Raw genomic sequence first — 12,441 nt, forward strand, 5'->3', positions numbered from 1 at the left:
CATTTGAGGAATAATATTCTCAAAATTCAATCATTAATCCATAATCAATTCTCATCACCTTGATTCAAAAACATGATTAAATACGCCAGGTAAAAAAGTGGATATATCAAATAAAACCAAATAGTTGTGAAACACCTGTTAATTTCCATTTAAAGAATTGTGGTACAGTCTGCAAAATCTGCAATGACATCGCAGTAATAAAATATGCGTGGTGTACTAACTCTCTAATATGGAATTTTTTTGCGATAGAAGATAAAGCTTTTCCTCACTATTGCCACAAATATAAAGAATCATGTCAATTACCATAAATATAAAGAATAATGTCAATTATTGTGGAATTTATACTCATAGATTATAAAGAAAAATTGTAAAATCTTGCCTTCACTGGCTAGGTCTTGGTCACATCTTGCCTTCACTGAATCTCAATCACATCTTGCTTTCACTGGCTGGATCTCAATCACATCTTGCCTTCACTGACTGGATTTCGATCACATCTTGCCTTTACTGGCTAGATCTCGGTCACATCTTGCCTTCACTGGCTGAATCTCAATCACATCTTGCTTTCACTGGCTGGATCTCAATCACATCTTGCCTCATTTAAATAGATAATAACCTTCTATTTCGTTTATTGGACAAATCACTTGCAACAAATCTTGAATAGATTAATAAACACTTTTAAATTCCAGAGATTTGTTTTATCAAAAAACGTTCATTTTGCACATTTTCACCTTGAAAATTAATCTTGAGGTCAACTTTAAGGTCATTATCAAGTACATCTCTTTAAATTCTACAACTTTGGTTGTATCATTTTTTTTTTCAAAATATGCATAATTTTGAATAAATACAAGATTCTGCAAAAAAAACTGATCATCAAATGACCTTTTTGGATCAATCAAGCCACCCCACGTTCTAAAATTTTACGTTCTATCAATTCTCGGGGTTAAAAATAAGCTATTCCCTTTAAAAAACATGAGGTAATCTTCAACTGACCTTGCAAACTTCAAGTCACCATCAGGTTGTAATCCGTTAATTTTGAATTTGATTGGCTAACGGATAGCCGCGGGATTCAGGATTCGATCGGTGGACTGGTTGAGTGATGAGACAGTGATTTCTATGACTAATGACAGTGATTTATTAATAATAGTAAACGTCCCTAACTAATATGTACAATGATCTCTACGTTAATATTTACACGTGTATGTATCGCCTCGTCTTGCGAGATACGCAGTGTTCATGGTTGGCGACGGATGTCGCGGCGCACGGAGTCTCTCGCAATAATGCGACGCTCGGAGCGGTTGCGGTGGTGCGCACGGTGTCTGTACCGGTCGGTCGATGCGCGGATTGGCGATCGATCGCAGCAGATGCAGCGCTCGGATTGGCGGCGGCGGTACGGTCGCGACTGCGCGATGCGGCGTTCGGGTTGGCTGCGGTGGTCGGATGCGGCACTCGGATTGGCGGACACGGTGCGCGGCTGCGTAATGCGACGTGAAGCCTCGTGCCCGATCAACTGTCGCGACGATCAGCTGTTCGTGTCGTCGGTTGTCCAGGTGATCGTTTCCCCAAAAGTAGTACGCGGAGCCGGTGGCCCCTCACTACGAGGTCCTCGATGACGGCGTCGGGAGCTGGCCGCTCAGTGCGCGTGCCGGGAATCGGATTACGGAACGTGGTGTGTTACCGCTCAGTGCGCGGCTGGGGAGGCACTCAATGCGTACTAGGTTAGGATCGCGGATGAGATTCAACGTTTAATACACGTGCTAGGCCTGGCTCAGTCCACCAGGAGGAACGGTCTGTTCACTGCACAGACCGGGAAGATCTGCCTTTCCGTTGTCGGTGGAGGGCTTACATACCCTGCAATTGGCGACGCGGGAGGTAGAGAAGAACAGAGGAGGGGTACCACACGAGATAGGGGGTAATGACCTGACACTTGCTCGTGCCTTCGAAAGCAGCGGTAGACGGCTCATTACAAGGTGCATCACTTTAAACCCTACAACTTTGGTCCTGAATACATTTTTTCAAAAAATGTATTGTTTCGGAAATAATTAGCTGTAGCTATTCCCACCCTCAAGAATTTAGGAATGAGTTCTACTTAAAATGCGTATTTGGTAAAAACACAAAACACGTGTTCAATGTTTTTCGTTGTTTAATAAGTATGTTAAGTTTCATTCAAATCGGCAAATGTCAGTTGAGTAGTGTTACTTGTCGGACAAAATTCCACTACACATAAATGGAACACCACATTTCTACAAAGAATGCTCTCACAAACCAGCACTGACAATACTGCAGCGTATTTTTATATTTCATGTACAGCGGTTTTTCTTAATCTGTTTATTTCCAATTATAAACACAAAGACCGACTAATTATAAAATCATTTTGTGAAACTTTCGATGTAATAACATCTGGTATATAAAACTTCTTGCTCCATACTGTTACATTCACTCGTAGATTTTTAAAAATAATTAACCCCTTAAGGACTGAGTCAAATTTATGAAGTAGGAATTCAGGAACCAAAAAATCAAAAACAAAAACAAATATCGGATTTCATTAAAAATTCATACGTGGAGGTTTTCGGGGGTGCTTACAAATTTCATGTGAAAATTGCGAAATTCAAAATAGCAGAGCCAATATAACGAGTTAATCGCGATAATATTCATATTTAAAAAAATACCAGCTAGTAAAAAAAGGAGGAATGTACACTTTTGATAAGTGTACTAGCAAATATCAAAAGTAAAAACATTTCAGCATGTTTATTATTGTAAATTTCATTCAAAAATAATCAACGTAAAGATACAGTTTGCGTTTCATTCAAAATAATTTTAATCCCGCCATTAGATCAACCATTTCAAATTTCAAAATTCTGATATCAAATTCGTATTCAGTGCAAAAAACTTATCGACAATAATTATTTTCAGATTTTTCAGGCCTTAAAATGGTTATATGACAAAGAAAAACTGAAAAAAATTTATTCTTTTAGTTATCGTATTTCGTTTAGGTTAGTATAAATATAAATAATAACTTTGTCACATAATAAACATTTTTATATTTTCAAGTCTTGTCTATTTTTTTCCTTTGCTTTCATTCCCACCTCAATCTTAATATAATAAATTCCTTTCACTTTACTTTTCGAAATCGTTTTATTCAATAAATTTTTCAATTACAAATCATGCAACATTTGAACTTTGAAACCAGCAGGCCTACCCTCCGATTGCCCGGTACAAACCTATCCGTTTTGTTTTCCACTTCTTCTTAAAACACGTAAAAATGTGATCCCTTATAAAAATTCCTCTCTAAATGGCACTCTCTTGGTCGAGTGGCCTTTACTTGGACACAGTACAATTGGACACGTACAAATGGACACGTTGCAAATGAACACAAAATAATATACACCGTACATTTCTACACCATAAAGTTGTACAGCGCAAAGTTGTACACCGTAAAGTTGTACACCGTAAAGTTATACACCATAAAGTTGTACACCGTAAATTTTTACACCGTAAGCGTGGCCCCACACACACACACACACACACACACACACACGGGAGGGGGGTGCAAGGGGAGCCTTCGGCCCCCCTCCCGCACCCACCCCATCAGTAGGGGTGGCCTAAACAGAAGGATATAGAAATGTACGGTGTACAACTTTGCGGTGTACAACTTTACGGTGTACAAAATTCCTGTGTCCAAATAAACCGTGTCCATTTGAACCGTGTACATTAGTTTGTGTCCATTTGCAACGTGTCCAATTGTACTGTGTGCAAGTGCACTTCCCTCTTGGTTCCCTTTGTCACGTTTTATAGTCCTACTATCTCGATCGTCCCATTGCAAAACCTTGTATCTGATCGCCCTCCGTTGAGCAAAACCCTTGAACCTAATCTAGAAATTCGCCAATTTGCTGCCCCCCCACCTTGTCACTTGGCTGCCAATTTAAATGCGCCATTTAATTATGCTTTCCACCCACCCGTCAGTCAATCAAAATGCTCCATTTATTTCCACTCATGACGTCACAATACCGTCTAGCCAGGCCCAACTGGTGCTAGACGGCCGAGGAGTGGGGGAATGTTTTGATGACCCATTGCTGCCCATATCACTTACATATATATAATTATATAAATAAATAAATAATAAACATAAATATTAAAGAATCTTAATTTGTTACTGCTAATATCAATAATAAATAATATTAGGAAACATTTTTGTACTTTTTCTATGTAAGTAGAAAGTGACTAGGCGTTTTCGATAGATTTTTTTTACGCTGAACAGGAATCTGGTCTTAAAAGTTGTGTATTACTTCAGTTTTTGAAAAAAATAAAGTCAAAATATCAAAAAAACGTGTTTTTAATTACCTTTAAGAATTTATAGCGGAAGAACTCTATATGCCAGAAACTTTTAAAAGATCTAAAAGTAAAGCTTAAATTGTATTTTTACGTGTATTTTTCATAAATTTGTTCACATTTACAATTGAAACACTGTCAGCGTTTTTTGTTTCTATTGCATAAAATCGTTTTTATTATTTTTGATAAATAAAAAAATACCAAAATTAAAGTAAAACAATTTTATTATAATAAAAGAAGAATGTAGTCTTAACCGCCTCCACGTGGTACAATATAAAATCTGGATAACATAGAATCATCAATTGTGGCTAAATAGTCAGCTTTGCATGGATTTAATTACTTCACTTTATTTTTTTTATTTTTTCGTTTGTTGAAAATAATAACGATTTCATACAAACAAAAAACGCTGAGTGTTTCAACGGTAAATGTTAACAAATTTATGAAGAATACATGTAAAAGTACACAATTTAATATTTACATTCAGACTTTTTGGAAGTCTCTAGCATGTAGAATTCTTCTGCTATAAATTCTTAAAAATAGCTAAAAACATGTTTTTTTTACTTTGACTTCAATTTTTTCAAAAACCTAACGTGATAAGCAACTTTTGAGAACAGATTCGTGTTTAGAATAAAAAAATCTATCGAAAACGCCTAGTCACTTCATTCACAAAATCAATGTTCCTTAGTGTACTCAAAATAATTTATATTATTTATGTAATTATATGAATATTATTATATAAATTATGTAAGTAATACAAATATAATAAATGTACAAACAATACATAATTAACAAATATCAAAAGTATTAAAAATTAAATCTTCACAACATAGTTATATGTACAAAAAAATTAATAAATTAATAAATAAAAATAAATTTAAAGAAATAAAAAACTGCAACCAATCTACTTACTTGTATATTGTTTAATTCATCTTCATATCGTCTAAGACGGGAAATTTCTGTCTTCAAATTTTCTATTTCTGCTCTGGCAATTTTCAGATGTTGTGTCTTTTCTTCTACTTCCTGCTCTTTAGTTAACAACTAAAAAAAATAATCATAAATTTAACTTTTTTTAATTAATAAGATATAACATTAAAAATAGATGGTGCGTAAGTACGCGCACGCACGTGTAGCAAGAGAAGAGAAAAGGTTATATAAATCCTTTTCCATCATTTTGATCTATATAAATAAGTCAATAAGTATAAATTTATATGACATAATTCTTTTCGGTACAAGTTTGCTATCATAAAGGTCTTAAGTTATAAATAGAAGTTATGGAACCTTTAGGGGGATATGGTACGCACAATAAATTTTCTCTAAATCATTATTTCTAAAAATAAAAAATTAATGCTTTATAGTAGATCTTGCAGTATCACAAAAAAGTATCAAAAATATATGTAAAAAATTAGGACTGTTGCGACTTTGCGCGTTGTAGAAGTATTATAAAATTATTATAACAATATTAACTAATAAGTACCATAAAAGTATAACTAAATTATGCGAGAAAGTTACAGGACTCAAACTCATTTATGACACTCGTAAGAAATCCATAACGTAGGCAATATAATTTTACACGTCAAATGCATCCATATATTTCAGTAACGTTAAGTTCAACATTACATTATTTGAAAACCATATTTAAATCCTTTAAGTTACACTAAAACTAAAAAATTAATATTCCAATATATTTCTCGAAATAATGTAAAGAACACATATCTGTAAGACTTTCGGCTACTTGCAACATTGAAATGCACGCAGCTTTTATGACAATACAAACACTAATAGCCATGTTACTTACACTAATTACATAACGTCTAAACTAAAAAAACTACAAAACTAAATTAAAAAAACAAAACAAAGTAATTTGGACAATTCTCCAGAATTCAACATAAAGTATACAAAAAAATATACTAGATAAATTCCATAGTCTCGCATCTAGTCCATAACCGCTTTTCTTCTCTACTTATTGCAATTACTTATTTTTTCATAAAAAATCATTTCTCTTGACTTTATCAGAATTTCTGCTTTGATCTTTATGTTATTATTTATAAAAATTCCATGGAAATATAAATTCTTTTAAATATAAACTAAGGGATAAAAAATTATAACTTATATATTAAATGTTTTAATAAAACGTACAAGATGTTTAACTTTTGCCATTTCTTGCGTTTGAAAACCTTCCAGTTGTTCCGCATCTTCTTGAAAGCTGTACAACTTCTTTTTGTACTCTAAAAAAATAAAATTATATTCAAAATGTTAATAAAAGATATCAACAAGTATTAATAAAAACAAAATAATTAAATTTTAAGACCATACTTTTTATCAAATTAGGCAAAATAAAAAATCCTAACAAATATTTAAGTTTTTTTTTTTTTTAGACATGTAAATATAAGAATAATTCAGACTTTAACTATTTTGTGTAAAAATTTATTTTTAAAAATAATAAAATAGAAAATCTCTTAAATTTTTCTTATTTTTGCGGAAATTTTTTATTTTCTATCTATTTATGTAACTGTGATGTGACGTTTTTCGTCCGTCACAAGGGCCGGAATGACCCGGCCGGGAAAGGTCATTTAGGCACAGCTGATCACCGAAATCACGAGCAAACACGATAAACACCGCATTGTAAATACTCTGTATATAATGTACAATTCAGTGCTTGAGCCTAGTTGCCTTTTTCGAGCCGATTCCCGAACGCGCCGCCTCCTATGCCCCTACTACTGCGCGCGGCCTTGACGGCAGAGCCGCCGATCTCGCCCGTACGCTTTATCTCAGGAGCAGCTCTGTATAAGAAATAGTGCTCTGCACCACAAAATTCATTAAAATTACTTTAAGTAAATAATTTTTGTTTTTATAAACAAAAAAGTACTAACTTTTTTATTACTAATTTATTTTATGTAGTATAACAATATGTAAAAACATAATATGTAAATTAGAATTTTGACAAAGTTTTTCACATTACCTGTGTATTATTGATGCGTTTTTTTTTAAGTGGTTTTCCCAGTAGGCCAAATCCACTAAAAGATGAAATATAATGTACAGCTTGGCAGGAAAACAAAATTTTATATATTGTAAGATATATAAAAACGACAGGAAAATTAGAAAAATGCCAAGCTATATATTATATTTCATCTTTTAGTGGATTAGGCCTACTGAGAAAACCACTTTAAAAAAAGCATCAATTATACTACCTCACGGGTGATGTGGAAATTAAACTATTGTCAAAATTCTAATTTATATATTATGTTTTTACATATTGTTATACTACATATAAAATAAATTAGTAATAAAAAAGTTAGTACTTTTTTGTTTATAAAAACAAAAATTATTTATTTAGAGTAATTTTAATGAATTTTGTGGTGCAGGGCACCATTTCTTATACAGAGCTGCTCCTGAGACAAAGCGTACGGGCGAGATCGGCGGCTTGACCGTCAAGGCCGCGCGCGGTAGTGGGGGCATAGGAGGCGGCGCGTTCGGGAATCGGCTTGAAAAGGGCAACTAGGCTCAAACACTGATGTACATAATCCAGATATAAAATATAAACTACCGTTAAAATTAAAATAACCGTTTCTGCTATCTCAAGATCCTTCCTGTCCTAGTTCCCGACAAGCTCGTCCATGCAAGAAACACGGTCGTTACATTTATATATTTGTATATTTCTCGTTTTTTGCTTGATTTTTATCGGAACAAAATTGTTTACATATAATACGATTCTACTGATAAAAAGTAATTTGGCGCCATAAATCATATTTTAAAAAATAGGTTAAGTTATTCAATTTTTGTAAAAAAAACTCATCAATTGTATGTTTTGAAAAAATTTTGAAAAAAAATTTTTTTAATAAAACCATTTATGCTGGTATTTTAAATATAAGGGGTTATACAAATTCTACAATTGGGTACATTTTTTAATCTTAAATATTAATTTTTGCAAGTGTGTTGTACCCCCGGAGTCTGAGGTACTGAAAAAAAGATTGTTGCCAAGGATCCGGGTCAAAGTCACTCACAACACGCTTTTCTCAAATTTACTATTTATTGTTCTTCGCTTACAATATTCTGTTAGCACACCATAGTTTCGGGTTTGATAACGTTGAATCGTGACCCCGCAAGACAGAGTGTCGCAACCTGGTGTAAGCAATAGATCAGTACATCCACTCGGAGTAGTGTTATGTATCGAATATACACGATCAGATAAAACAGGGTGCCGTATTTCGGATTCAGACTGACCCGTCTCTTGCTTTCTTTCAGTGGTTTATATACTTGTCAATATTGGTTATTTGGTTGTGGAAGGGCCGGATTACGCTAATGCGTAACTCTGTCAGTGGTCCGAAATTCTAGACAGCAAGTATTGCGCTAATTTTCGGATTGCGTAGTACCTTGCGCAATGCACTCGATGCAACTGACCAATGCAACTGATCGACTTACGTCATCGTGCTACTGACACCTTTTTATCTTTCCGGTGCGAGTGTCTCATTTACAACATAAATATATCTTCTTCTCATATTATATATAAACAAAAAATAATATATTTCTCTATTATATAAAGTAATATGTAATTCATATTATTCTATCCATTACAAAACAAGTTTAGTTTCAGGTATTTCTCAAACATTATTACAATATATAACAATATGATACACGAGTACAAAATAAAGTTATAAGTATAAAGTAAACAATTTTTTAGTCAACACTTGTTAAGCTTTTTTATTAATTCCACAACATGCTGATAAAATAATACTTTTTTTAATATTATGTATAAAGAATATCTAATGACACAGGTACACCAAAAAAAAAAGGCTTGTTCGCTAGACTACACCATACCTATATGTTTTGGGGGTCGCTGAATTTAAATCCGTCGTCTGTTTTATCCCATCACGTTAGGTTTAGTCCCTGTCTCAAAAAATATTTCAAAATCGCTAGAATTCTTTTTAAGTTGAAAAATAACCACCAAATCTGTTTTTGGGATCGCTGAATGTAAATCCGTTGCCTGCTAAACGCCATCATGACATTCGCCCCTAACCTCAAAAAATACTCCAAATTCTTTTACGTTTGACTCCCTTTAGACTCCTAAAAAAATATTCAGAATATAACTGTTGGAAAATCTGTGGGAATCTTAAAATTTTGAACATGATATTAGGTCAACAATCAGGCTTTACAAATTTCTCTTGCTTCTTATGTTTATGGCATAGTCAAGACTGTGATAATCACTATAAACAGAAAATATGGTCAAAAAGAAGTTCGTTTAAATCAAGTTCAAAGAACATCATTACTAACCCTTGATTAAAAAAAAAGTATTACTCTCACTTCTTCAACTTAATCTAATAAAACAGTTCGTTAAGAAGAAAGTAGCCACCTACGAATATTAAAGGAAATGGCGGTATGATTAGTCGAATACATGCACTGGTTTCGTTTTAAGCAAGCACGTATTCAAAGTTTCCAATCGGTTTTGACGAGATTTGCGCTCTCAAAAGAGAAGAAAAATGCTTTGAGTATTTAGAAAAAAAATTCCCAGAAATATCTGATGCAAAACTAAAAGAAGACATTTTTGATGGACCACAAATTCGGAAAACGTTAAAGAATGAAAATTTCATCAAGTCAATGAATAAAAAGGCTGCGTAGATTAATTTTAAAAAGTTGTAAAAAACTTTTTGGGCAATCATAAAAGTGACGACTACGAATAGTAACAAATATAATACAAAATTTTGGAAAATTAAGATTTTGGAAAACTCGATGAATCTAAAGCTGCACTTTTTAAATTCTCATCTCGATTATTTCCCAATAAATTTAGGGGATTATAAAGTGTACAACTTTGCTTCCGCCGTTTTTTTTTTCAAAATTCGAGGCTTTATTGTGAAAAACTGGTTATTTGTGATTCAAAGTATTGTCCATCGCTAGTCACTACTTTCTCCCATCTTTCTGGCAGCATACAAATCCCGCGTCGAAAAAACTGGTCATCTTTTGAGACGATCCACGAATCGATCTAATTTTTCACTTCTTCATAAGAACGGAAGTGCTGGTCAGCCAGGCCGTGTGTCATTGATCGAAACAAGTGATAGTCAGAGGGAGCAATGTCCGGAGAATACGACGGGTGGGGTAAGACTTCCCATTTCAACGTTTCCAAGTATGTTTTGACGAGCTTTGCGACATGGGATCAAGCACTGTCATGCTGCAAAATCACTTTATCGTCTCTATCGTTGTATTGCGACCGTTTGTTTTTCAGTGCTCGATTCAAACGCATCAATTGCTTTTAATATTAATCGCCTGTGATTGTTTCAGTCGGTTTTAGTAGCGTATAATACACCACGCCGAGCTGCTCCCACCAAATACAGAGCATGACCTTGGAGCCATGAATATTCGGTTCAGCCGTCGACATGGAAGCATGGCCGGGAAGTCCCCATGATTACTATGTATGATTTTCTGCGCTTGGGGTCATCGTAATGAACCCATTTTTCGTCCCTAGTCACAATACGATGCAGAAATCCCTTCTGTCTTTGCCTTGCAAATAGCTGTTTACAAACAAACAAACGCCGTTCAACATCTCTCGGCTTCAACTCGTACGGCACCCAATTTCCTTACTTCTGAATCATTCCCATGACTTTCAGGCGTTTTAAAAGGGCTTGTTGAGTCACTCCCAATGATCCTGCCAATTCTTCTTGCGTTTGACATGAGTCTTGATCAAGTAATGCCTCCAATTCTGCATCTTCGAAAACCTTCTCTCTTCCACCGCCATGCCGGTCTTCGATGTCAAAATCACCGTTCTTGAAGCGTTGAAACCACTCTCGGCATGTTCTTTTACTAATAGCGGTCTCTCTATACGTATTTGATTCTATGAACCTCAGCCACAAATTTCTTCATATTGAAGCAAAAAATTAAAACCTCCCGCAAATAACGAGAATTTGGGTCGTAATCTGATATTTTCAATCAAAAATAACTTTATGATGCAGACACAAATCGACTAATATTTCGATGACGTTACGTTTACAAATGCCAAAGCTTATTGTCTACGATCTATTTATTTCGACCACCACCATTTATTGCTACAACCATCTATTGGAAAACGGCGGAAGCAAAGTTGTACACCTAATAGTAAAAAACAAGAAAAACAATTTCAAGATATAAAAGTAATGAAGCGTCACTATCAAGAGAGATGGGGTATAAATATGACGATTGACTACTATTAAACTTCGAAAAAAAAATTGTACAAAAAGGAATCAAACGTAAAAGAAAGCCACTCCATTGATCTTGAGAGTAAAAGAGTTAGATACAGTAGAAAAAAATAAATAGAAAATATTTAGGGTTGAAGAGAAATTCTAATCTGTTAAGATTAATTCGACTTCAAAACTCAAATTCAATATCTCCAAAAACATAAGTAGTTTATTTTCTACAATTTCAGTCGCAAGTGTTCACTGTTCAGCTTCAAAAACGCTATTTTAGCAATTTTGAGATATTTTTTGAAGTTAAGGCAAATGGTGATAGCGTTTAGCAGACAACAAATTTCAATTCAGTGACTCCAAAAACATATAGATATGGTAATCATCCTTTATTTCTCATCTTGAAAAGGACTATTTTGGGGATTTTGAGGTATTTTTTGAGGTTAGGGACAAAACCTAACGTGATGGAGTAAAACAGACAACGATTCGGATTCAGCAAGTCGGATCCAAAAATATATAAAAATAGTAATGTAGTCTAGCGAACTTTATATAGCAACTTTTTTTGGTGTGCCTGTGTAATTATTGACTCGGCACTTGCTTTATTTTTTAACATCGTAAATACAAAAAACGTTTCAAAAATTTACAAGTTTTTTGTTCTGATATATTTTTTATTTTTATATTTGGGAATCGATTATTTTCCAAAATGATCGAGGTTCAAGTGCTCGGCCGGCGACGTAATTCTAGGTCACTCGCTGACGACGAGTTGTGCTGATCAACTTCGCCAGCGGAAAAAATAATAATTTCGCGCCAACGGGCGTGTCCTTGACTGGAGAGTTCGCACGTCGGGACCGCGTGGTCCACCTGGTCGATCAGCTGTTTACCGTTAGATCGACACTCGTCGTTCACGGAATTTTTGGGCTGGTGGCAGGACGCTCTACGCTCCGAGACGACGACCGCGAATCAATCTAGC

At 34.4% G+C, this 12,441-nt stretch overlaps 1 protein-coding gene across 1 annotated transcript in view; it reads right to left on the reverse strand.

Annotated features, from left to right (window-relative positions):
- Positions 1 to 12,441, reverse strand: part of LOC105835054 (golgin subfamily A member 1) — a 178,030-nt gene that overhangs the window by 131,898 nt on the left and 33,691 nt on the right. The window contains exons 3-4 of the mRNA XM_036292280.1: positions 6,463 to 6,551; positions 5,236 to 5,364 (exon numbers count right to left, since the gene is read on the reverse strand). Coding sequence (XP_036148173.1) covers positions 5,236 to 5,364; positions 6,463 to 6,551 — 218 coding nt within the window. The remainder of the gene's footprint in view (positions 1 to 5,235; positions 5,365 to 6,462; positions 6,552 to 12,441) is intronic.

Source organism: Monomorium pharaonis, chromosome 9, assembly GCF_013373865.1.
Source record: "Monomorium pharaonis isolate MP-MQ-018 chromosome 9, ASM1337386v2, whole genome shotgun sequence".
NCBI lineage: Eukaryota > Metazoa > Arthropoda > Insecta > Hymenoptera > Formicidae > Monomorium > Monomorium pharaonis.